General features: G+C 62.2%; 6 protein-coding genes across 6 annotated transcripts; 2 read left to right on the forward strand and 4 right to left on the reverse strand.

Annotated features, from left to right (window-relative positions):
- Positions 1 to 170: 170 nt before the first annotated feature.
- PLICBS_009440 (uncharacterized protein) lies at positions 171 to 3,194 on the reverse strand (the record flags this gene model as incomplete). Its single annotated transcript, XM_018325053.2, has 1 exon — positions 171 to 3,194. One exon carries the CDS (start codon positions 3,192 to 3,194, stop codon positions 171 to 173), a length of 3,024 nt encoding a protein of 1,007 aa, XP_018176447.2.
- Positions 3,195 to 4,868: 1,674 nt separating this feature from the next.
- PLICBS_009441 (uncharacterized protein) lies at positions 4,869 to 6,715 on the reverse strand (the record flags this gene model as incomplete). Its single annotated transcript, XM_065601633.1, has 3 exons — positions 4,869 to 4,961; positions 5,051 to 6,240; positions 6,313 to 6,715. 3 exons carry the CDS (start codon positions 6,713 to 6,715, stop codon positions 4,869 to 4,871), a joined length of 1,686 nt encoding a protein of 561 aa, XP_065457705.1.
- An 859-nt stretch (positions 6,716 to 7,574) lies between these two features.
- On the reverse strand, positions 7,575 to 9,669 carry PLICBS_009442 (uncharacterized protein; the record flags this gene model as incomplete). Its single annotated transcript, XM_065601634.1, has 8 exons — positions 7,575 to 7,689; positions 7,806 to 8,004; positions 8,057 to 8,140; positions 8,192 to 8,464; positions 8,535 to 8,919; positions 8,989 to 9,024; positions 9,086 to 9,471; positions 9,567 to 9,669. The coding sequence occupies 8 exons, from the start codon at positions 9,667 to 9,669 to the stop codon at positions 7,575 to 7,577; spliced, it is 1,581 nt and encodes a 526-aa protein (XP_065457706.1).
- A 4,710-nt stretch (positions 9,670 to 14,379) lies between these two features.
- PLICBS_009443 (plasma membrane calcium) lies at positions 14,380 to 18,151 on the forward strand (the record flags this gene model as incomplete). The annotated part of the gene is made up of 5 exons (XM_018325054.2): positions 14,380 to 15,481; positions 15,543 to 15,973; positions 16,031 to 17,158; positions 17,213 to 17,428; positions 17,498 to 18,151. 5 exons carry the CDS (start codon positions 14,380 to 14,382, stop codon positions 18,149 to 18,151), a joined length of 3,531 nt encoding a protein of 1,176 aa, XP_018176448.2.
- Positions 18,152 to 18,936: 785 nt separating this feature from the next.
- Positions 18,937 to 20,490, forward strand: PLICBS_009444 (uncharacterized protein; the record flags this gene model as incomplete). Its single annotated transcript, XM_018325055.2, has 4 exons — positions 18,937 to 19,002; positions 19,086 to 19,299; positions 19,373 to 19,900; positions 19,967 to 20,490. The coding sequence occupies 4 exons, from the start codon at positions 18,937 to 18,939 to the stop codon at positions 20,488 to 20,490; spliced, it is 1,332 nt and encodes a 443-aa protein (XP_018176449.2).
- A 1,380-nt stretch (positions 20,491 to 21,870) lies between these two features.
- PLICBS_009445 (DEAD-box ATP-dependent RNA helicase) lies at positions 21,871 to 23,971 on the reverse strand (the record flags this gene model as incomplete). Its single annotated transcript, XM_018325056.2, has 2 exons — positions 21,871 to 23,695; positions 23,751 to 23,971. 2 exons carry the CDS (start codon positions 23,969 to 23,971, stop codon positions 21,871 to 21,873), a joined length of 2,046 nt encoding a protein of 681 aa, XP_018176450.2.
- Between the last annotated feature and the right edge of the window lie 219 nt (positions 23,972 to 24,190).

A 24,190-nucleotide genomic window follows, 5' to 3' on the forward strand; every position in this document is an offset into this window, starting at 1 on the left:
GTTATATATAGCTTTTAGTCCCGTCGTGCATGCATGTTGGCTGACGGGTAAGTACTACTAGGTAAGTAGATATGCCCATCTCCATCCGATGTACCAGTACACCTGTCTTGTATATATATGCAAAATGGGATCCCCATATGAACAGGCGCCGCTCCTTGCTTCTCCCCTGTCTAATACAGGTCCAGCTCGCGCCGGCGGACCTCGATGTCCGCACGCTCACCGCCCGCGGTGGTACTAGTCGTGCCGCTGCTCCTCCTGCTCCCGCCACCACCACCACCGGCGCCGGCGGACGAGGACGAGGACTTGCCGTCGTCGACGCTGCCGCGGCCGTGCGCCGCCTGGCCCGGCCCGGGACGGCGCACGCCCCGGAGGACCGCGGAGCCGAGGTGCGGCTCGTCCGTGGCGAGGACGTCGAAGTCGATCCCCACGGCGCCGAGGCGGACGAGCGGCGCGGAGGGGTCCCAGTTGCGGTGGTGGCAGACGAGCAGCGTGGCGGCGCCGCCGCCACTGCCGCTACCGCCGCCGCTGCCGGTAGCGAGGGTGGAGGGGGCGGGGGGTTTCCAGTTGCGGCCGGAGATGAGCACCGCGACGAGGCCGTAGCCGGGGGGTTGCGGCGCGCTGGCTGTCGGCGGGGATGATGGCGCCTTGGGCGAATCGCCGCGGTTGGGGGGCGGACTAGATGACGATGATGATGCGGAGGGCGATGCCGCTGCTGATGAGGTCCTCGCTGGTAGGGGAGGCGATGCGCGAACCCACGATAGTATAGTCGCCGCGACGGGCGCCGGCAAGCCCCCCTCGTCCAGGACAAACGAGTTGCTGCCGTCGCGCCGCACCATCACATTGAAGCAGTACGTCTCCAGGCGGAGGAACTCGACGCTCTCCCCCTTCTTCCTGATGGCGTCGCCGTCAATCTCCCAGGAGAGCACCGCGCCGTCGGCGAAGCCCACGGAGATCTCCATGCGCGGGGCGGAGCAGGCGCCGTCGACGATGGGGGACGCTTCGCCGAGGAGGTGGAAGTGGAAGGCGGTTGATTGCACCGCCGTTGCGGCCGTCATGCTTCCGGAGGCGGCGGAGCGCCGCCTGGCTTCCTCGCGCGGCGCCCAGGCTAGCCACGTCCATGATGGGAATGCCGCGTCAGGGGCCAGGGAGTAACCCGGCTCGGGAAGGTCGCTCTCGACTGAGGACTGTGATGGCGTGAGGGCTCGCTCGGGCGTCCAGCCAAGACCAATCGCAAGCCGGTCCGTCTGGCTTACGACGTTGACGTTGACAAAGGCGTCCGGATGGAAGAGCGGCAGGCCGCTAAAGTTGTCCACAGCCAAGCCCGGCAAACGCGTGTACTCACGGAGTACCGCTCTGAAGCCGTCGAGCCGGTCCTTGTTCCGCGGCATCTCAAGCGCCATGTACGCGCCAATCTGGTCCTGGAGCTGTGCCGGGCGCGGCGGGGCCGCGTACGGCGGAAAGACGCGGCCGAGATTAATGCCGGGAGCGAGACGCAGCGGCAAAGCGATGCTCTCATGGCAATGCAGCGTGCGGCACTGAAAGTAAGCCTGCGACGGCGTCAGGACGAGGCGCCGCCGGGCGAAGAGCCCCTGCTCGTAGGTCCACGCGCGGGCGGACCACGGCGAGGTGGCGACCTCAATGTCCGGGCGGAGGAGCGTGGTGGTGAAGATGCCGGCGGGGGTCTTGATGGAGAGCTGCTGCGGCCGGGGGACGGAGACGCCGGGGATGCCGGCGTCGATGCCGTGGGCGTCGTCGCCGGCTGCGACGATGAGGGTGAGGGAGGAGCGGGAGAAGATGTCGCCGAGGAGGTCGAGGTGGAGGGTGCGCTGGTCGCGCTGCTCTGGCGCGGGGAGGCAGTAGCAGTCGATCCAGAGGTAGCGGAAGCCGAGGGAGGTGGTGAAGGCGATGGCATCGCGGAAGAGGGTCGGTAGCTTCTTTGGGAGGTAGTTGTCGGGTTGTAATACATTGGATGCGTGCGGCTCGTCCGATGCGTAGCTGAAGGTGAGATATTTCGGCGTATCGCCGTCGATGTCGTCGACGGATATCACTCGCTTCTCCTTGCAGTCCACGAGCCTCAACCCCGACACGGGGGTGCCCTCATTGGACTCGCAGCACGGTTCATCGGCGTGATGCGTTCTGCAATAGTCCAGCCAGCAGTTCGGCACCCGCGAGTCCAGCAGGGGAGTCACGTTGCGACCGCGTATGCGCGGCGGCCCGTCCTCTTCAGAGGCGGTATACAGCTTGAGCTGCGCGTCGTCGTCGACGTCGCCGTCGTCCTCGGCCGCCCTGATGATGTACCCCCACGGCAGGGCCTTGTTGCGCGTCATGACCTCGCCGAGGACCTCGCCGGCAAGGGCATGGCGCTCGCCGACGCCGCCGAGGCGCTCAAAGGCGCGGCGGATGCGCAGGTAGGGCGTGAAGGTGCCGCCGGCGCCGGCGTCGAGCAGCATGGCCTGGAAGAAGGCGCAGTAGGGGCATCGCGGCGGCTGCGGCGGCGTTGGCTCGTGCGCGTGCGCGGCGGCTGCGGGCGAGGTGGCGGCGGAGGCGGAGGGCGATGTGGAGGAGGCAAAGGTCGAGGCCGAGGAGGAGGCGGCGGTGCCGTCGGTGGAGGCGGGCGGCGAGGGCGGCAGCGGCGGCGGGGGCACGAGGACGTGGGCGAGGGGGATCCAGGGCCGCGGGCTGCCGGGCTGCCAGGCGAGCAGCTGGGGGAAGTTGATGGCGGCGCAGATGGCGCAGACGCGGTATCGCGGGCGCTGTCGCTGTCGGGCGCGCAGTCGCGGGACGTTGCTGGTGCCGCTGCTGTCGTCGGCGTCGGCGTCGTCGCTGAGGCGATCGTCGTGGTTGTCGTCGTCGGCGTCGGCTATGATGCGCCCCGTCGACAACGCGGCGTCTCTGCCGCCCGCAGGCGCGAGCAGCAGGCCGCTCTTCTGCCTGGCCAACGAGACGGGCGTGCCGCGTCGCGACGGCAGCTGATGCACCTCTGTTGCATCGAATCCACCGCCGCCGCCGCCACCAACGCCGCCCGCAGCTCCTCCTCCTGCGACGCCGTCCTTGCCGCCGCCGCCCCGGCTGCGACTCCGCGTCTGGCTTCGACTCCGGCTGCTGCTCCGGCTCCGACTACTGCCGCCGCTGCCGCCTTCAGACTCCGAGTCCGGGCGCTTCCTCGCCGTGAGAATCTTGGAAATCTTCTTCATGGGGGGGTTGGGCGGCGCGCTGGCCGGGGGGACCGGTCGGACCGGGATCCCTCTCACTCTCTCTCGGCGGCGACGGACGATGGGCGAGGGTGAGGACGAGGGTGAGACACCCAGACGGCGCCAGCACGAGGAGGAGGACCCCTAATGCAGGTACGGTTAACCCCCCTAGCAGCCGAGCGCGTGCCAAGCTGCCGCCGTTGCAGGCAGCGGGGTCGGGGGGCCTTTGGGAGGAGGAGGATGGTCGCTCGCGAAGGGGGCGCGCGGGACAGGCGAAGCGAGGGCAGCCCAGGGGTCGGGTCGTTCAATTGCTGGCCCGAGTCGAGTCGAGTTCGAGTTCGCAGTTCGCAAAGAGGGTGAGGCAAGCGCGGGAGAGAAAGAGGGCACGCGCGAAAGGCGTCCCGAACAAGGGCCCAGGATATGGTAAGATGGGCTGGAAATGCGGTGGTGGGTGGTATGCAGACGCGAGGAGTGGCGCGGCGGCCAGGGCCGTGGTAAATTAAGTCAATGCGGAAAAAAAGGGTTGCGGTCGGCGTCCGGGACCCCGACGGCATGTCAGATCCCCAAGCGATGGGTATGGGGGATGAGAGGTGGCTCGCTCATCGGCCGTCAGCAAGCCTGACCTGATGAGCTGGACTGGGCCGGGCCGGACTGGACTGGACTGGACGCAACGGTTTCTGTCAGCCAGCTAACGTTAACTAATAGCTAGCTCCCCCGCGGTCGCCGGCAGCCGTTGACTCGGGGGTCGGGTCGACGCCCAACTGACATTTGGGTACGGACTAGCGGCGACTAGGTAAATAAGGTAACTAACGAAACGGGGAACATACATCGTGATTTAGCTGTGATTTGGCGGTGATTGCCCACCTCACGCACCTTTCCCTCCCGGAGAACCTAGGCGGGCAAAGCGGAGCGGAGCGGGCAACCGAACCCGTCGCCGCTTCGCCGTTCGCATCATTCCAGGTTGGACCCTCCTCCACTGTAACTTGTACGCGCCATCTACGGAACCTCGCGCTGTATTGTAAAGTAACTCCTACCTACGTACGTTATTCTCGCTCTCAACTCGAGGCCCATCACATCACATCACATCCACATCAAATCCACCTCGGGCATCATCACCAAAGTGTCTCGAGCTCAAGACTTGTTGCCCACCTCAACGTACCCGCATGTGCGCGCCGCCGCCGCGTCCCTGCGCCCGACCCCTATTTCTCTGCTTCGCCGCCTCAGCAGAATGCCGCCCGCTGCGTCACGGCCCTCAATTAACTTTTTGCCCCCCTCCGTCCCCACAGCGCGGATGCCCCGGGCTCGCGGCATAAAAAGTCCCCATGCCAGCCGACGATGCCATGCCTGCAGCAGCCCATGCATGCATGCTTGCCATGCCTGTCATGCTTTGTCCCTTGCCACGCCACGGCCCACGGGCTCTCGACCCACCGACACGGTCGCGGGTCGGCCTGGATGGCGATCACCGTCACGCGCCGCCACACCCCAGCCGACAGCTCCAGTGCAAGTGGTCAAATGCTCGTAAATTCCCAGGCCACACAACATGATCACCGCCTACTTCGTACGATCCATTTCTCTCTTCACGCCGTGCGCGTGCGGTGCTTTGTCCCTACATCGCGCGGCATCCGAGGGCCCTCGGGCCCCGTCCTCGGCCAGCATATCACATCCCCCGTTGCCCCCTCAAACATACGCCAGCGTGTTGTCGTCCCTGATGCGCCCAACGACCCCAATGTTCACCTCGCTTCCCGAAACGCAAGGGCCACGTGCGACGATCTGCAAATGCCGGTTAGCCCAATGGCTAGGTCCTGTGATTTGGGTTTGGGATTGGGCTCCCACGCCATGGCACGTGTCCATTGACTTACCTCGCCCTCAATTACGTCGTCCGTCGTCTTGTGCGCGCCCTTGTCCTTGAGGAAAATCTCCACGCTGGTCGGCGGCGCGCCAAAGTGGCCCTTGCCGCTGGCCTCTGTCCTGTAGTCGTAAAACGCAGTCTGGCTCACGGCTCCCGCGACGCGCGCCGCCGCCAGCGCATACACCACTCTGGCGCCCGTGAAGACGCGCAGGTCCGACAGCACCGACGGCGACAGGTGCGGCGAGTCCGCCCCCGCCCGTTCGGCGACAAACACCAGGCGGAGCTTGCCCGGCGTCGTGCCAATGGCTGGGCGAGCCCCCGCAGAGAACGACGCCAGAGGATGCGCCGTCGGGAGGACGCCGTCCTGCGTCAGGCTGCGGTTCGAGAGGCTATGCGACAGCTTGGCGAGCGCGGATGCCAGCTTTCCCGCGGAATCGGCGTGAGCCTTGAGCATCGTCCCGGGGCTGGCAACCACCACGGTGGGAGCGACGCCCCGTGTCGCGAGCACCAAGTCCGGTGATCGTCCAGCAACAGAGGTCAGGGCGACCGAGGCGTTCGAGTACAGCGCCGTCAGGGTCAGCACCAAGGTGTGAATGTTGGTCAGCGAATCGGCGGGCAGGAAGAGGTCGGACGGGTTCAGTCTCTCCTTGGTAGGGATGGCGGCAATCTGGCCGGCGATGCCGGCAACGAGGTTGGCCTGCGTGAAGCGCACCATCTCCGCGAGCTGGCCCTGCTTGGCCTGCCAGAACGTCACAATGTCCTGCGGGTTGTACTCGGGGTTCACCTCGGGAAGCTCAGCGCCGATGGCGGCGGGAGCGTCGTTGACAATGTCCTGCCACGTCGCCACGTTGACGCTGCCGCCCATGCCCTCGGGCACCTCGTTCCAGTCCATGTGGCTGCTGCCTTCGTCGACGACCCAGATGAGCTGGCGCAGCGAGGGGTACGCCTTGACGACGGCATCGAACGGGAAGGCGCCCGGGGCGGTGACGACGGTATCGACGGCGGAGCGGCGCAGCATGGAGACGAGCTCCTCGCTGGAGACATCGAAAGGGATCAGGACGGTCGTCAGGTTCGGGTAGAAGCTGCAGGCGAAGAGGGTGATGAGCAGCTCGATCGAGTTGGGCAAGTAGATGGCCACCTTGATGCCGCCCTGGTCGGCAATGTGGCGCCCGATGATGTTGATTTGCCTGGTGATGTCCTCTGCGGCGCTGTCAGCGAAAGATCCCCAGCTCCATCATGCTGCTTTCTGCCTGTGTAACGTCGGCCACGTACCCAGCTTGTGCTCGACGACCTTTTCGGAGCCGTGGACAGTCAGAATCTTGCCCTTGGCGCCGTCCTCGCCGCCCGAGGCCGCCCTACGCCAGACGTCGCGCAGGTCGCCGTCTCGCCCGCGCGACCACTTGGAGGCGCCGGGGTCCTTGACGTTGAGGCCGCCGTTGAGCGGCATGCCGTGGGGCGCGGCCTGGGAGCGGTAGACGGCGCTCTCGCCCTCGTTGCGGACCGTGGCGGGGATCGTCTGGCGGGCGAGCAGCATCGGGTGGACGTCGGGCTCGCGCGCCGACATGATGCGGTAGGTAACAACGGCGACGAGCAGCGTCACCAGCCCCGTCGAGTAGGCGTTCCATTGCCCGACGAGGCCTGTGACGCCCGAGTCGAGGCTCTCGAGGAGGCCCATGGTCGGAGCTCGCTGTTCGAGAGGTCGGGCGCGTATGGGTGCGTAGCGAAGCAAAGGTCACAGCCTAAGAGCTATCGCAGCAGCAGCAGCAGCACCTTGGTGACGAGAGTGTTCGCCAGCTGTGGTGGCAGAGGTTGGAGTGGAGGAGATGGCAGATGCGAGGGACTGAAGGTGGGGGAGAATCAATCGCCCATTGCAAGGTGGCTGGCGGGATTGGATGCCGCTGGGCGCAGGCGGAATCGGGCCAATTTCGAGCGGGCCGATGGGTGGCCTCTAGAGCTCCGAAACCCAAGGCAAAGCTTCTAGGTCCCGCTGGAGCTCTGAAGCACTGGACCAGTGGACACCGAAAAGGCCGCTGAGTTCCAGGTTGGAGCCCCGCCGGTGCTCTGCCTGGCGACCCGCGCCGCGGCAGTACGGCGCAGCGGCCCCAGCGCTAGAGATCTGCGGGACGGGAGCTGCCTTACATAGCGGGCCAGGCACAGCCCGTGCTCCAGCTGCCAGTCAATCCAGCTCCGGCTAACGTTACGGCCAGCAGCGGCATCCAATGACTGGCTGCGAGGTGCGTTCATCAACCTCCAACGTCGCTTACGGGCAGCTTACGTCCGTCAAATCACGGAGCGTGCAGCAGTTCCTGTTGCGAAACGTACAAAACATGAGCTATAAATCCGTCGACCGCAGTATGTACACCTCGCGCCAGGCTCAAGGCAATCTACTCTGTACCAAAACCAAGAGTCCCAGCCATTCGTCGCACGTAAAGGCCAGCAAAGGGCCGTCTCTCAAGCTATAAAGCCTCTTGCACTCATCCATGGCCTCCAGCCACATACCACCACCCAGTCATCGTCTGTATGAGGCGTGTAGCTCACGTATACGACCGGCGACGGTCCACCGACTCGACCTGCTCGAGATACGCCTCCTTCTTCTCCCGGTCGATAACTGGAGCCGCAGCGCGCCGCTCCTCGAGAACCTCCTGCATGCTGCGCCGCTGCACGAGCGCCTGCCAGACCGTCTTGCAAGTGCTCTGCATGAAGAGTCGGTCCATATCTTCGAGGGTAAGGCCTGCAGGTCCTGGTTAGCATCGGATCTCGGAAACCTCGCCGCAGCGGAGTACTTGCCCTTGGTTTCGGGGATGAAGAAGAGCGCCCAGAAGCCCATCAGTACCATGAGGGCGCCAAAGAACATGTAGGTCCCGTAGCCCAGCGAGGTGATCATGTAGGGCGTGGTGCGGGAGATGAGGAAGCTCCAGAACCACTGGTCGGCCGTCGTGATGGCCGTGCAGAGCATTCTGATGTCTGCGACGGTCAGTTTCAACTCTCGCCCATGGCCATGGGTTTTTATACTAACCGATGGGGAAAATCTCAGAGCAGTACACCCAAGTGATGCCCTGCCAGGTCGCGCAGTAGATGAGGCCGTACAGATAGACGCACACTTGCATCGTCAGCAAAAGTCAACTCCGCTTCGAGAACGTCCGGCACGTACCCATGGCCAGGTATCCCCATCCATCCCTGTTCATGTCCCCCTGCGCCGCCGCGGCAGCGGGATCGGCCCTCATGACGTACCCGCCAATGTACCACATGGGGATGGAGCCGATAAAGGCACCCCAGATGAGGCCGTTCCTGCGGCCGACCTTTTCCACGAGCCACACGGAAAAGATGATCATGCCAAGCGTCTTGGCGATGCCGTAGAAGCCCGTGGCGAAAAGCTTGGTGGTGGTGCCCGTCAGGCCAAGCGTCTCGAAGATGCGCGGCGAGTCTGTGCCAAGTCAGCCTAGCCTGCACTAACAGTCGTTGAGAACAGGATGGGAGATATGGGGCCATCATACAGTAGGTGATGATGTTGACGCCCGTGAGGTTCTGGCACGCCATGAGCAGCAAGCCGATGGAGATGCGGTTCCGCACGCCCTTTTGCACGAGGCGCTTGAACATTTCGGAATACGTCATGCGGTTGGCCGTGCGCTCCTCGACCTGCTGCCGGATCTCGGACAGCTCGTCGCGGATGTACTGGTGCTCGGCGGGCAGGGAGCGGAGGTCGACGAGGACCTTTTCGGCGTCGTCCCAGCGGTCCTGGCTGGCGAGCCAGCGCGGCGACTCGGGGCATATCAGCATGCCCACGCAGAGGAGGGCGCCGGGTACGAGCTGCAGGCCGAGCGGGACGACCCACTGCGCGGCGCGGCCCGAGGAGATGGTTCGGTCGCAGGCGTAGTTGATCTGGGGTGTGACGAGTCAGAAAGGGGTTGTCGGTGCTCTATCTGCGACAATGCGGTTGCGGTGTCTTACCCAGAAGCCCAGCATGCCGCCTCCTTGTGACGCAATCTGTCGTGTAAAAACATTGTTAGAAACTCAATCCTGCAGGGTACAGCGCTGTCATTCCTACCTCAAAGATTCCGATGAGTCTGCCACGGATAGAGGGGGGAGCTGTCTCAGCAATGTACACGGGCACAATCAGCGACGACGCCCCGATGCCGAGACCAGCAACCGCACGCCCGATGATGAGCATGGCCAGTACGCCGTGCGACGCCGTCATGAGCACACCACCGACAATAAAGATTATAGCAGCGACAAAGATGGCCCTCTTGCGGCCAATCTTCTCGGCGAGCGGAAACATGAGCAGCGAGCCGAAGAAGCAGCCGGCCTGAAACGTCGACACGATGTTGCCCTGCAGGGTGTCGCGGTACGTGCCCGACGCCTTGAGGAGGCCAAAGTCGCGGCGGAACGAGTCCAGCGCCATGGTGCCGCCTATCACGGACGTGTCATAGCCCACTGTTCCGTTGGGGCAAGCATGCCCCCGCCGTTAGCAAAATGCCGTGCCCGTTGAATGTACTTGTGATAGTTGGCGGGGCCGGAGAGCGACTCACTGGCGAGGGCAGACATGGAGGCGATGAGCGCAACCACGTGGGTGCGTAGGTTGCGCACATCCTTGGGATCATTTGTCCCCTCGGCGTGAAGGTCGAAGCCCATGCTGCCTGCTGCCGCTGCTGCTGCGGTCGTTTAGGCTTGCGAGCCAGTGGGGGAAGGGGAGGCAGGCCGTTGTCAGTCTGAGACAGGCAGAGACAGTAACTTTGCTAGAGGTGACTAGCAGGAGACGGGATGCGACGCTGGGAGGAGCGACGTTTCTTGGTGGACCCTGTCAACGGCGATGGGGGCAGGGCAGTGCAACCCCGTCAAGATATATACATCTGGGCCACCTCGGGAGAATGAGGGGAACCAGGATTACGAGGAGGAGGAGAAGGAAGAGAAAGACACGGACGAGGAGGACGAAAAGACTTGTCTGGTCGTCGTCGTCGTGTCATCCGGTGGTGTGGGTGGGAGGGATGGGCCAGCTCGCGACCCCGGCAACATGGACCACGACGACAGCAGCTTGCGTCGCGGCAACACGATACAAGCTTCCCCAGACCCGCTCGCCTCTCTGCGCTCTCGCGGCAGGTTCCACAGCACACGACCTGAAGCTAGTCGACTTACTAGCACCGTGACCCCCCGGGAGGAGGAATTACTCGCTCGCTTCGGCGCATCTCGTCCCCTCCCCTCGTGGCGTTCAACGCGGGGAAGTGGAGTCGTCGTCGATGTTGGGGGTGAGTGGGAACGCGGGGAGAAGATGGAGGGTGAGGGAGGGAAGGCAGGAATCTTCCTCACGGGCGCGTATCACCCCTGTCTGTCCCTGGGGACGACATAGTAGCGGGAGACGGGGTTGGTCCCGCGCGCGCGTGGGCTGTCAGTCCCCATGAGAAAAAAGCTTCCCGCCGAGTTCGGGAAGGCAAATCCTTCCCAGAGGGTTGGTCGACGCTCTGTGATCGAGGCGCAGCAAGATCTTGGCACGAGCTACGGATACTACTGGAGGTGGACGAACAAGATTCGGGTTCCTTGCTCGATGAGGGGGGATGAGAGCGCAAAGAAAGAGGGGAGGGGGGAGGCGGGTTGGTTGGGTTCGGAGGCGTCCGGGTATTGCCCGAAGTCGCCTGAGAGATCAACTGCCGCGGGTGCTAGAGGTGGCGGCCACAGACAACAGGAGTGAGGTGTGTGGTCGCTGTGCGGTGCGGTGCGGTGCGCGGCGGACGTGCCTTTCCGGTTTCTGCAGCAGAGCAAAAAATTAAGCTTAAGCCTAGAACCATTTACCCACGGCTAGCTAATAGTGGTTCCCCACGGGCCGACGACGGACAATGGAAGTGAGTGGGTGGGGGGGGGGCAGTTGAGCCAGTGAGGTGGTGGTGGTTTCAGTGCGACGGGATTCGTCGTGGAGCGTGTTGGAGGTGGCGCTCCGACTAACAAACATGTAGATGCCAGGGGGGCCGACCACTGTATCCCTGGTTACCCCAACCTTGCCATGGCCTGCCCAACAGCACGGGCTCTGTCTGAACCACTTACACGCCACATCCGCCGATGGTCTCCAAAACGACGCCCTTTCGGGAAGCCGCTCAACCGCCGCGGGTCCTGCCTTGGCCGCCTCCTCCTCCTCCTCCTCGTCCCCCGGTCTCCTTTGCCTACCTATCCCGGGTGATCGCTGCAGATGCGGGCAGCTTGTCTTTTGCACTGCCTCCGCCACCGTTTGATGGGACCCCCTTGTCGCCGTGAGGTCTGCTTCGGTTGGCCAGCCTGGCGGTGTGTGATCAACGTCGTCTTCTTGTCGTGGAGCGGGCTGCTGCTGTTGGGTCGTTGTGTCTGCAGTGGGTGATGACTGAGCGGCAACGTGCTCCTCACCCACGACGATGATGATGTCGCTGGTACTGTAACAGTGGCACCCAAAATCGGTCGTGAATCTGCTCGCGGCTTGGAAATCGGCAAATAGTTACGAGGTGCTGTTGTTGCGAGTATTCGGACGGGTGTACGATATGGGTTATGTGGGGTTCGAGCCGCTGCTTCATGCTAGCCCGTCGTGTCACATCACCAACCTCACCTCACCCTCGAGCACCACACCCAAGACAGCAATGGCTTACACGCATTCTCTCGCGTATCTGAGCGCGTTCAATGGTCTGGATCCAGATTGCACAGCCCCCTTCCCCTTGCACTTCCCCTACTTTCCTCTCCCCCTGCCGCAAACCGGCCGGCCGGCTGGCCGCATAGTCTAAGCGCCACACCACCACGACCCCGACATCACGATGCTGACCGCGAGAAGTAGCGATATCCCGGCTTTCGCTCCGACAACACCACCTCCTTTGCAACCCCGCAAACGGGAGCGTGCCATCTTTGCACTGCCTCGATCTCGGCGTGCAGGACATCACGTCGCTGCCATAGACGGCGTGTGGATCTCGCGGAACCTCAACTCCATGGGCGTGAGGCCATCGCGAAACCGTCCATGATCCCCACAGCCCGGAGCATCATTATTGATTTTCAACGCCAGCTCCGCAACGTCTCCAGGGTTTTCGGGCCAGCACTGCCTCGATCTTGCCGCTATGGAGCCTCAAATTTCAAGTTTGACTCCGTCGCGATGCTTGTTGCACCCGCCAGTGGCGCTTCGTCTCCCGAGATATCTTCGTCTGAGGAGTCGCTACGTGCGGATATTGATCCTGAAAGCTGCACAGCCTCGTTCCAGATGCAAGAGAACAAGGTTTATTGTTTGTGACCAATGTCTCTGGAGTCTGAACGCGGCAAATCGAGCCTCACGAGGCTCATTTGCCGTAAAATGAGGACTAGATCGGGTCATGCTGAGATACAACATGCGACGGGAGCTTCTCGTGGCGCTGCTGAGTTGTCTTGCACTGCCTCGTTTGTGAATTTTCCAAGGAACCGTTGCACGAGAAACCGTTGTTGCTCCGACCTCGCCAACATCTCATGGTTCTTGACTGTAGTTGCTTGGAATCCTGCCGGCATCGGTCGAGATCCCGGAGAGGTCACATTCCGTGATCCGGCGAAAACAGGCGTTGCACAGCCTCAGGGCGTAGACTTGGATTATTGATGTTTGCTTGTCTCTTGTGGATGTCATCACACTGCTTGCGGCGATGATTCTCGGAAGCAAACACGGTCATGGCGCAGCAGCCGACATCAACTTTGGGTAGCTACGCCGGGGAAAACATAGTCATGAGATACAACGATTTGATTTCAGTAAAGCATTCTATGTCCGTGAGAAGGGTTCGTCTCTACGATTGGTTTGCACGCACCGCTGCTACATCTCTGGGAGCGATAATAGTTTGAAACGCACATGGTGTTTGTTCCCCGGCCTTGCAAGGGAATAACCGATACGGCACGCGGCACAACCAGGAGCAGACTGCCATTCTCGCCAGTTTCACGTACGTTCCATGCTGCAACGGCCATCGCCTCCAAGTCGGGCAAGTGACGTTCGCGGAGGGGGGCGCGCGCCCCCGCTGCATCACCTCGCAGGAAGAAAAAAAAAACCAGTAATTTCACACACAAGTTCAACACGCACACCTGGTAGCAGTCCCGCCGTGCCGCGATGATCGCCGAAAGGTGAAAATCACGCATATGTCAGAACGAGGCTGTGCACACGCACGTCCGGGGCCCTTGGGAGACGGCACGGGGGGCCGGGAGGAGGGGAGGGGGCAGGCAATTATCGTGTACACGGGCGTGGGCGTACATACTACATTGGAACGCGGCTCGGCCGGCAAACTCGACGACTGGACGGCGCGTGGGGAAAGTCGAGGCTACAATTTTTGTCGGCCCTGGGGGATGCGGAGCGATGCGGACCGCACGTGCCCGTTGGAGTTGCGCACCGGAGGTCGAGACCACACCACTCGGCAAGAGACGAAATCTCCGTAGTGGAGAGGCGAGATAGCCAGTCCAGCTTCCGTCGTGATGCGCTCGCCTCCTTCGTACATCCGTCGGGCAGGGCAGCGCGTTTTTTTCGCCGTCGCGCGTCTTGGCAGAGAGGCAGCCGTCGTGTGCGCGCGCGCGCGCGCCTTGCGCCCCCCAGACCGAGTGAGTGTCATCATCGACTGGACTGGATGGGCACTCCTCAGGCCAACGCGGGATAAAGGTTGGGCGGCTGCCTCTGCCAAGGCCTAACAAAAGCGCTGCTAAAGCGCCAGGAGCTCCGCCGGGGTTCAGGTTGCCACGCCGCTAATAAGCTTAATGGGTGGATCCGACAGGGGGGCTGGGGGGGGGGGCAGTTTTCTCTGGGGAGTGACTTCGGTAAGGTACGTACTGCCTGGGGAGGGCCTGGCACCCGCCGAGCGTCCCAGTCGACCAGTAACGCGGCGCTCGCCAAGTCAAACCTTCCCGATCGGGCAACACGGCCTGGGATTGATTCATGTCAAACAGAGTCGCGGCAGGACAGGACGTGACGGCGGCGTTGCTGCTGCGCCTCGATACTTCGATATGCCATCCACGCCCGCCGCCGCCCCGCCGCCCTCACGCCCACCCCCCCCTCCCCAGCACGTCGCAAGCGCCGAGCCTCCCACGAAGTGGACAAACGCAGGTCGCGGCAGTCCAGAGGAGAGCAAACTCTGGAGGCGGCGGCCCGTCACAGCGGAGAGGAGAGAGACACCCGACACAGCCTCCTTGGGACAGCCGTATATCACGTCCCGGGACGGCCGTCTGCAACTTGACCTCGCCTCACCATGGTGTTCGGCAGTCAGGGCGAGCAACCAAACATTATCAAAACACTTCCTAAAGACTCTCTTCTTTGATATTCTTACTGCTTCGTCGTTGCGAGTCCCTGGCCCCCTCCCCGACCTCGTTACATGAGCCTGGACGTGTCGTCGGCACACCGCTGATGCAGCCATGGCGAGCACCAACACCAACACCAACATCAACAGTAATAGCACCCTCGCCCCAAGGCCGTCCCCGGGCGCCATGCTCCAGGTCGACACCGCCGCCCGGCCACGCGCCCCCAGCAACGCCGATACCATCGTGTCCACTGCCGGCTCCAACCCCTTCCTCACCCCGGCGACGGCCAGCCGCGCCACAAGCATCAGCGAAGACTCGCGCAACCCGCTGGCCCCGGACCCGGGTACCGAGGCCGACTTTCACGTCGACGACAACCCCTTTGCCTTTTCGCCGGGCCAGCTGAACAAGCTCCTCAACCCCAAGTCGCTCGCTGCGTTCCAGGCCCTCGGCGGGCTCAAGGGCATCGCCCGCGGGCTGCAGACAGATGTCACGTCCGGCCTGAGCGTCGACGAGACTGGTGTTCCGACCAAGGTCTCCTTCAACGATGCGGTGTCTCCCATGCCGTTGTCGTCCGTCCCTCCTCCCCCTTATAGCAAGTCTTCTTCCTCGTCTCCTTCGTCCGACCCCTTTTCCGACCGCATCCGCGTGTACAAACGCAACGTCCTGCCCGCCAAGAAGGCGACGCCACTATGGCGCCTTATGTGGAACGCCTATAACGACAAGGTCCTCATCCTGCTGACCGTCGCCGCCGTCATCTCCCTCGCGCTCGGCCTCTACGAAACACTTGGAGTTGACCATCCGCCGGGATCGCCCGCGCCCGTGGACTGGGTCGAGGGCGTGGCCATTTGCGCGGCCATCATCATCGTCACCGCCGTGGGGTCTCTCAACGACTGGCAAAAGGAAAAGGCTTTTGTCAAGCTCAATGCCCGCAAGGAGGACCGTGAGATCAAGGTCATCCGCTCGGGACGCTCCTTCATGATCAACGTCCACGACATTCTTGTTGGTGATGTGCTTCACTTGGAACCCGGTGACCTTGTTCCCGTGGATGGCGTCTTCATCGAGGGTCATGACCTGAAGTGTGACGAGTCTTCGGCTACTGGAGAGTCGGATGCGCTGAAGAAGACTGGCGGCGACCAGGTCATGCGAGCTCTGGAAACCGGCAATGGCACCAAGGACCTGGACCCTTTCATCATTTCCGGTGCCAAGGTCCTCGAAGGTATGTATAGCCCAGCTGACAACCCGCACTATATGGAGGCCATCGATACTAACACCGGTAGGCATGGGCACCTTTCTCTGCACCTCGGTCGGCGTAAACAGCAGCTTCGGCAAGATCATGATGTCTGTCCGCACCGAGGTTGAAGCCACGCCACTGCAGAAGAAGCTTGAGGGCCTCGCTCTCGCCATCGCTAAGCTCGGCGGCGGCGCAGCGGCGCTCCTCTTCTTCGTACTGCTCTGCCGGTTCCTCGCCTCGCTATCCGGACACACGGGTACGCCCGCTGAGAAGGCATCTCTGTTTATGGACATTCTCATCGTGGCCATTACCATTATTGTTGTCGCGGTGCCCGAGGGCTTGCCACTTGCGGTGACGCTCGCACTGGCCTTTGCCACGACGAGACTGCTCAAGGAGAATAACCTGGTGCGCATGCTGCGTGCTTGCGAGACCATGGGGAACGCAACAACCATTTGCTCCGACAAGACCGGCACTCTGGTAAGCCTCTCTTTGGTCAACGGATATGGTCCAGCGCTGACTTGTATCTGCGTATAGACGACCAATAAGATGACTGTGGTCGCCGGCACGTTTGGCACCTCCAGCTTCGACAAGCCTGACGCGGAGAAGGCTTCGGCCTCGCCTGTCGGCCAGTGGGCGTCCAGCCTCCCGGATGTGACCAAGGAGATGATTGTGCAGTCCGTCGCCATCAACTCTACCGCCTTTGAGGGAGAAGAGGACGGCGAGGTCACCTTTATCGGCTCCAAGACGGAGACGGCTCTCCTGCAGCTCGCAAGGGATCATCTTGGCCTTCAGGCCCTTGCCGAGGCGAGGGCCAACGAGCACGTTGTGCAGATGATGCCGTTCGACTCGAGCAAGAAGTGCATGGGCGCCGTGGTCAAGCTGCGTTCCGGTCAAGGCTACCGACTTCTCGTCAAAGGCGCCTCCGAGATTCTGCTCGGATACTGCTCCGCAAAGGCCGACCCGCACTCGCTCGAGGAGGAGCCCCTGACCCCCAACGATGTCGACTCCCTCCGACAGACCATCGACCAGTACGCCAGCAAGTCGCTACGCACGATCGGCCTCGTGTACAAAGACTATGAGTCGTGGCCGCCGGCACACGCCGAGGTCAGCAACAGCGACAGCCAGCACGTCGAGTTCGCTTCCCTGCTGCAGGACCTCGTCTTCCTCGGCGTCGTCGGCATCCAGGACCCCGTGCGGCCGGGCGTCCCCGAGGCGGTCAAGAAGGCCCAGCACGCGGGCGTCGTCGTGCGCATGGTGACGGGCGACAACGTCGTCACGGCGAGGGCCATTGCCACCGAGTGCGGCATCTATACCGAGGGCGGTGTTGTCATGGAGGGCCCCGTCTTCCGCAAGCTCTCAGAGCAGGCTATGAACGAGATGCTTCCCAAGTTGCAGGTGCTGGCGCGCTCGTCGCCCGAGGACAAGCGGATCCTGGTCACGCGCCTCAAGGCGCTAGGCGAGACGGTCGCCGTGACGGGTGACGGCACGAACGATGCGCCTGCGCTCAAGGCCGCCGACGTGGGCTTCTCGATGGGCATCTCGGGAACCGAGGTGGCCAAGGAGGCGTCCGCAATAGTGCTCATGGACGACAACTTTGCCTCGATCGTGACGGCCCTGAAGTGGGGAAGAGCCGTCAACGACGCCGTCCAAAAGTTCCTCCAGGTACGGCGTCTGCTTTCTCATGACGAAGTGACCCCTGACTGACATGGCCCCTAGTTCCAAATCACCGTCAACATCACCGCCGTGCTCCTGGCCTTCATCACCGCCGTCTACGACGAGCACATGAAGTCTGTTCTCAAGGCCGTGCAGCTGCTCTGGGTCAACCTCATCATGGACACGTTCGCGGCGCTGGCCCTCGCCACGGATCCGCCCACGGAGAAGATTCTCGACCGGCCGCCTCAGGGCAAGAAGGCGCCTCTCATCACCACCAACGTGAGTGCCCCCCTTTCTGTCGCTGCTTGTGAAACCTACGAGCGTCCGCTGACTGACCGACGCAAACAGATGTGGAAAATGATCATCGGTCAGGCCATCTTCCAGCTCGTCGTGACCCTGACGCTCTACTTTGCCGGCATGGAGATCCTCGGGTACGAGCAGGAGCAGCGCATCGAGCTCGACACGCTCATCTTCAACACGTTTGTGTGGATGCAAATCTTCAACGAGTTCAACAACCGGCGGCTCGACAACCGCTTCAACATCCTCGAGGGCGTGCACCGCAACCACTTCTTCATCGCCATCAACTGCCTCATGGTCGGCCTGCAGGTGGCCATCATCTTTGTCGGCTCGCGCGCGTTCGGCATCAACCCGGGCGGGCTCGACGGCACGCAGTGGGCCATTTCCGTCGTCGTCGCGCTCATGTGCCTGCCGTGGGCGGTCGCCGTGCGGCTGTTCCCCGATGCGTGGTTTGCGAGCGTCGCGGCGGTCGTGGGGCGGCCGGTGGTGGTGTTGTATCGCGCGCTGGCGAGGTTCTTTGCTGCTGTGACGAAGCCGCTCAAGAATCTCAGGAGGAAGAAGAAGGCTGATGGGGATGAGGAGGAGGAGGGTGAGGGTGTTGTCCGGGCGAGGAGCGCTGCGTCGGAGGACGCGCCGGCGATTGTGGTGTCGAATGCCCCGGTGGTGCAGGTGACGGATGTGGAGAAGGGGCCGGCGTCTTCGTAAACGACTTTTAGAGCATTAGAGAGTATTCACACTGAACATGGAGTACAGCGTTTTGTTTGTATAGATAGCGGCATGTGCAATGATAGAGAAGTCTACTGCAAACCCAAGCAGTCTGGCTGCTACACAGCGCAACACTGACACAGTGATGGGCTTGGATCTGCTTCAAACACTTTGCCTCTATTATTTCCTGTGATGGCAGTGGCAAGAGTCGGCTTGCGGCAGGTGGCTCATCACACGGACAGTGAAGATATGCCGAGTGTCGCGCTCGCAAGGCGCGTGCGTACATGTGGCCAGCTTCGTTGACCCTTCTAAGACCACACTTGAGTAGTTCGTTCAATCACTCGCCGTGTCTGCAGTGTCCGAAAGTCCCAACGAGAAAGTGCTGATGCTAGCCAACCTTCGGGCTACCTTTGAGACCCAACGGCCGCATCCCATCGAACCGTCATGGCGCTGAAGGCATCATCGCCAGCGCATGACGGCGGCGAGCGCCTCCGACGTCAGCACAGGAGGGAACATTGATTCCTGCATGGATGATGACATGTACATACCTACAAATGATGCAGCTTGGGTCTGTGTCTGTAGGGGCAGAGTTTAGATCTGGTGAGGCAGCACCCTACGGCGTTTGCCGCCGAGCGACACGTCTTTTCTCTCTCTGTCCCTCGTCCGCGTGCAACGGGGCATGCCTCTTCTTGGTCAGTTTTTCTCTCATCACACATCAAAACCACCTCGCATCCCAGAACGATTCTCTCCCTCTGCAGTATTTGATACTGCATCATCTCGTCTGCATGGCTCCCGGGGCGCTTCGGGTCCTTTTGATCGGCAAGGGCGGCAGAGAACATGCCCTCGCCTGGGTACGAAACCTTCTGCCATCCCGCACTCCTTTTTCTTCCCTATGCTTCTGGCCAGCGAAACTGACGACAGACAATGATTCTAGAAGCTGAGCCAGTCGCCTTCCGTAGCGCACGTCTTCGTCTGTCCTGGCAACGGCGGTACCGCACGGGGTCTGGACAATGTCTCCAACGTCCAGGTCCCCCATCCCGATGACTACGCCTCCTTGGTCGCGCTGGCAAAGGAGCTGAGCATCGGCCTGGTGGTGGTCGGCCCTGACGAGGATGTGGTCGCGGGTATTGAGGGCTTCTTCCGGCGCGGTAATAAGAACCCTCCCCACGTTTTGACGGCCGCATAAGCGGTTGCAAGTTCCCCTTCTGACAGCCCTCCAAGAGAACATTCCCTGCTTCGCCCCGACCAAAGAGGCCGCCGAGCTGGAGGGCTCCAAGGCCTTTGCCAAGGACTTTATGCGCCGCCACGGCATTCCCACCGCGCAATACCAAACCTTTGACGATGTGGCCGTCGCGAAAGACTACGTGCGGCGCGTCAACTACCCCGTCGTCATCAAAGCCAGCGGCCTCGCGGCCGGCAAAGGTGTCGTCCTCCCAAAAACCAAGGACGAGGCCTGCGAGGCGTTAGACGACATGATGGTGCGTGAGCAGTTTGGCGGCGCCGGCTCGTCCGTCGTCGTCGAGGAGCTGCTCGCAGGCCAGGAAATCAGCGTCCTGACATTCAGCGACGGCAAGACGACCAAGACCCTACCGCCGGGACAGGACCACAAGCGCGTCTTTGAGGGGAACATGGGTCCGAATACCGGCGGGATGGGCGTGTACGCGCCGACGGGGTTCGTATCGGAGGCGGAGATGGCGGTGATTGAGGATACGATCCTGCGGCCGACGTTTGAGAGTTTGCGGGCTGAAGGTGAGTTTTACCACGCATGTTGCTATTCCACGCGAGGCGTGTTTCGCTGAGTAGCTGCCATCACAGGGCGAGAGTTCAGGGGGCTGCTCTTCACCGGCATCATGATGACCCCTACCGGGCCCAAGGTCCTCGAGTACAACACCCGCTTCGGCGACCCAGAGACGCAAAGCATGGTGCTCCTCCTCGCCGACGACACGGACCTCGCGCAGGTGCTCCTCTCATGCACCAACGGCACTCTCGCAGAGACTAGACTCTCCATCCGGCCGGGCTACGCCTGCAACGTCGTCGTCGCCGCGGGCGGCTACCCAGGCGCGTACAGCACCGGCGACGGCATCGAGATTCTAGGCACGATGCCACCCGACGCGGTGGTGTTCCACGCCGGAACGAAGCTCGTCGGAGACAGGCTCGAGACTGCGGGAGGACGCGTCCTGTCCGTGGCGGCACGCGGCGACAGCTTGGAGGAATGCGTGGCGGCCGCATACGAGGGCGTCAGAGCCGTGCGCTTCCGGGGCATGTACTACCGCAAGGACATTGCCCTCTACGGCCTGCAGCTTCACGCTCGGTTGGAGACGGGAGCCCCTCGCCGATAAGGTCAACAGAGAATATGGCAGAATAGGCCTGGCTCCCCGTGCCCCCATAGCAGAGCGACCAATCCCACAGATTCACATACGCCCTGCCGCCTACAAGCAGTCGGGGCTTGCGCAACGTTACGGCACCACAGCCCTCGGCCGTTGAAGAATGTTTCGACATACGAAAAGGCCGTTCCATGCTTGGCGAATCTATTGGGCAAAGGCTAGGGAGTCAAGCACCAGGCACTGTGGGTGGGAAAGGATGCTCCGGCTCCACGATGGTACCCCCTCCGAACAACGGCTGCGCACGCCTAGGAGCTGAATGCATTGCAGATGACTCCTATCTGTTGCAGACGAGCCTCCATGCACGCGTGTCTGGGCACACGGCATGCGCTACACACCCAACGTGCGTGCAAGCGACGCAGCTCGACACTGGCTGGACTTCTACGCTTTCACGCATGCAGGGGAAGATGCGAGACAGTCACAGTTTGATGAACACACAGGTCTTGAACCGATAGCAGTAAGTGCAAAACCTTTTTTTTATTCGAACTCCTCAGTTCGCTCTGGTTGTCCTGTCTAACCACGGGCACCGCACCGCAGCAACATGTCGCAGTCCGCGGTTCTGCCCTTCTCAGGCTGTAGCCCGGCCGTTTCCTTTTCCCCGGCCAGGTCCGAGCCCCCATGGCCCTCCAACAGCGAGAGCGTGTGATGCCTGCCGTCCAACTCAAAATCCATAACCTGTGTCGAGCGGCTTCGCCCATGCTCTCAGAATGAACCGGAAAGGGACCAATCGGTTGATCACTCCTTTCCCAATCAATGCTCAATGCTCTCTCGCCATGTCCATGTCCGTCCGTCGTCGAGAGGCCCTGAGCAACTTCCGACCAGAGAACCGAGAAATCCACTTTTGTCTATGTCGCACGGCGATAACATGACCCTCTATCGTGAAAGCGAGAAAAATGCCCTAAGGGGGGAGTCCCTTGCTGACGTGACGTGACGGCAGAAGCGCGAGAGTCGCGATGCTCCTGTCCAGATCTAGTGAGTGGCCCTAGATCCATAAACACCACTGTTCTGCCCGGGTCGTCAAGTTCCCCAAATCTCGGTCTAAGGGTATCAATCGAGGAGAGTGCCGAAATCAAAAAGAAATGCAATCTATCAGATGCGTCGTGGATGCCCCGTGACCGTTACTGCCTTAACAAAGGCACTCGTCCGGCTTCGCCAGGTCATGATGCCGCCGTGTGTGTCCGAAGAAAACTGAGAAAAGCAACAGTGCATGTGCGTCCAAAAAAAAAAAAGAAGAATCGATGCAGTCGTCAGAGCAAAAGACGCCCAGACAGCGCAAGTGCGCGTCGATGCGGCCCAAGAACGCAGCCTCGCATCGACGAAGAGTAGTGGTTGACGAGTTTACCACCAAGACTGGGAGCCGGCGCCACCAGGGTTGCCGTAGCCGCCGCCGCCGTAGCCACCACCTCCGTAGCCACCGCTGCCGCCGTAGCCGGAGCCTCCCTGAGGACCGCCGAAACCACCACCGCCGCCGTAGCCAGCGCTCTGGGGGGCACCGCCGAAGCCACCGCCGAAACCACCGCCACCGCCGCCGCCGCCGCCGCCGAACTTGCGGAAATCGCGGTTGGCATTGCCGCCACGGCCGCCGCCGCCGCGGGATCGGCCGCCACGACCGCCACCGCCGAAGGAAGACTCGCGGGCAATAGCCTCGAGGAAGGGCGGAACCTCCTGGTTGGCCTCCTTCAGGAGATCCATAAGCTCCCGAACGACGCCCCGGTTTCCACGGTTGAAAAAGGCAGTTGCGATACCCGTGTTACCAGCACGACCAGTACGACCAATACGGTGAACGTAGTCGTCAATGTCGGTGGGGAGATCGTAGTTGATGACGTGGGTGACGTTGGGGATATCAAGACCACGGGCGGCAACAGCAGTAGCCACCATGATGGGGCAGCGACCGTTGCGGAAGAACTCCAGGGCACGCTCACGCTCGCGCTGGGTGCGGTCTCCGTGGATAGATGTGGCGGGGAAGTTCTGGTTGATGAGGAAGTCGGAGAGCGAATCAGCCATGCGCTTGGTCTCGACGAAGATGAGCGTCAGGCCGCCGGCATGAGTGTGGAGGATGTCGAGGAGGACAGAGCGCTTGTCAATGTCCTCGACAAACTCGACCTTCTGCGTGATGTTCTCGGAGGTCGAACCAACGCGGCCGACGGAAAGGAAGATGTAGTCCTTGAGGAAGTCGCGGGCGAGCATCTGGATGTCGCGGGGGAAGGTGGCCGAGAACATGAGAGTCTGGCGGTTGGCGACCATGGGCATGTCCTCACCCTCGACAATGCGGCGAATCTGGGGCTCGAAACCCATGTCAAGCATGCGGTCAGCCTCGTCGAGGACGAGGTACTTGATGTTGCAGAGGGAGATGCGGCCTCGCTCTATGAGGTCCACCAATCGGCCGGGGGTAGCAACAAGAAGATCGCAGCCGCGCTCGATCTGGCGGAGCTGGGAGCCAATATCGGCACCACCGTAGACGACGCAAGGGCGGACCCAGGAGCGGTAGGCAAACTTGCGGGACTCATCGTAGATCTGAGAAACCAGCTCGCGGGTGGGGGCCAGAATCAGCGAGGTGGGGTAGGCCTTGCGCTGGCGACCAAACTGGCCAGCAGCGCCGGCCGGGACAGCAGAAGGACCGTTGAGGAAGGCCTGCGAGAGGATGGGGAAGAGGAAACCACCGGTCTTGCCAGAACCAGTCTGGGCACAGGCCATGAGGTCGCGGCCGCCCATCACGATGGGGATGGAGTACTTCTGGACAGGAGTGGGCACCTTGTAGTGAGCCAGCTCGATGTTGCGGCACAGGTGCTCGTCCAGCGGGGGTGTGGTGAACTGGTTGACAGGCTCAGGGACATCGTGGCCGGAAGCCTCAACGGGGATGTCGTCGTACTTCTCGAAGTTGATACCGGTGTGCTGCTTCGAAGGGTCGTCCGGGGTGCCGAAGAGCTCGCGCTCGACGCGGGGGTTAGCCGGGCCAGGGACGTGCTTGCCGTCGCGCCACTGTCCGTCGCCAGAGCCACGGGCAGAGCTGCCGTGACCCTCGTAGCCACCGCCGCCAGAGTAGCCTCCGCGGCCACCACCCCAGCCGCCGCGGCGGTTGCCGCCCTGGAAAGCGGGGGGGGCGTCAGCGCCGTTGCTCCAGTTGCCGCCGCCTTGACGGCCACCGTAAGCCGGGGCGGGCTGGCTGTTCGTTTGTCAGTTCACTGAGGAGTAACTCGAGCGATGGGAAGAAGACTCACTTGGCAGCCCAGGCACTGTTGCCCAGTCCGTTGGGGCCTCCGTTGGGGGCTCCATTAGGAGCGGGAGCGCCGTTCATCGGAGGACCAGCAGGAACTCCAGCGGGAGGGCCAGCGGGAGGTCCGGCGGGGGGGCCAGGACGGTTGCGCATGTGAGGCGGGATGTAAGATCGCGGCTGGCCGGGGCCAAGGTTGAGGCCGCCCATGTTGAGTTGATCCGCCATATTGAGACACTTGGGTTTCAGTGGAAGGTCGGGTCGAGTTTGTAGTCTCGCGAGTCGAGTAGGCGCGAAAGTCGTGTCGACGTGAAGTCGGTCGTTTGTAAAATCACCCTCTGAGATGCGAAGAGAGTGAAATAGAGGCCTGTCCGCACGAAAGAGACAGGAGAGAATGCGACGCAAAGGAAGGAAAACAGAGTGCTATGCTCTCGGATTTTCTTCCTC

The sequence above is a fragment of the Purpureocillium lilacinum genome (assembly GCF_023168085.1).
Source record: "Purpureocillium lilacinum CBS 284.36 DNA, scaffold_7, whole genome shotgun sequence".
Classification (NCBI taxonomy): domain Eukaryota; kingdom Fungi; phylum Ascomycota; class Sordariomycetes; order Hypocreales; family Ophiocordycipitaceae; genus Purpureocillium; species Purpureocillium lilacinum.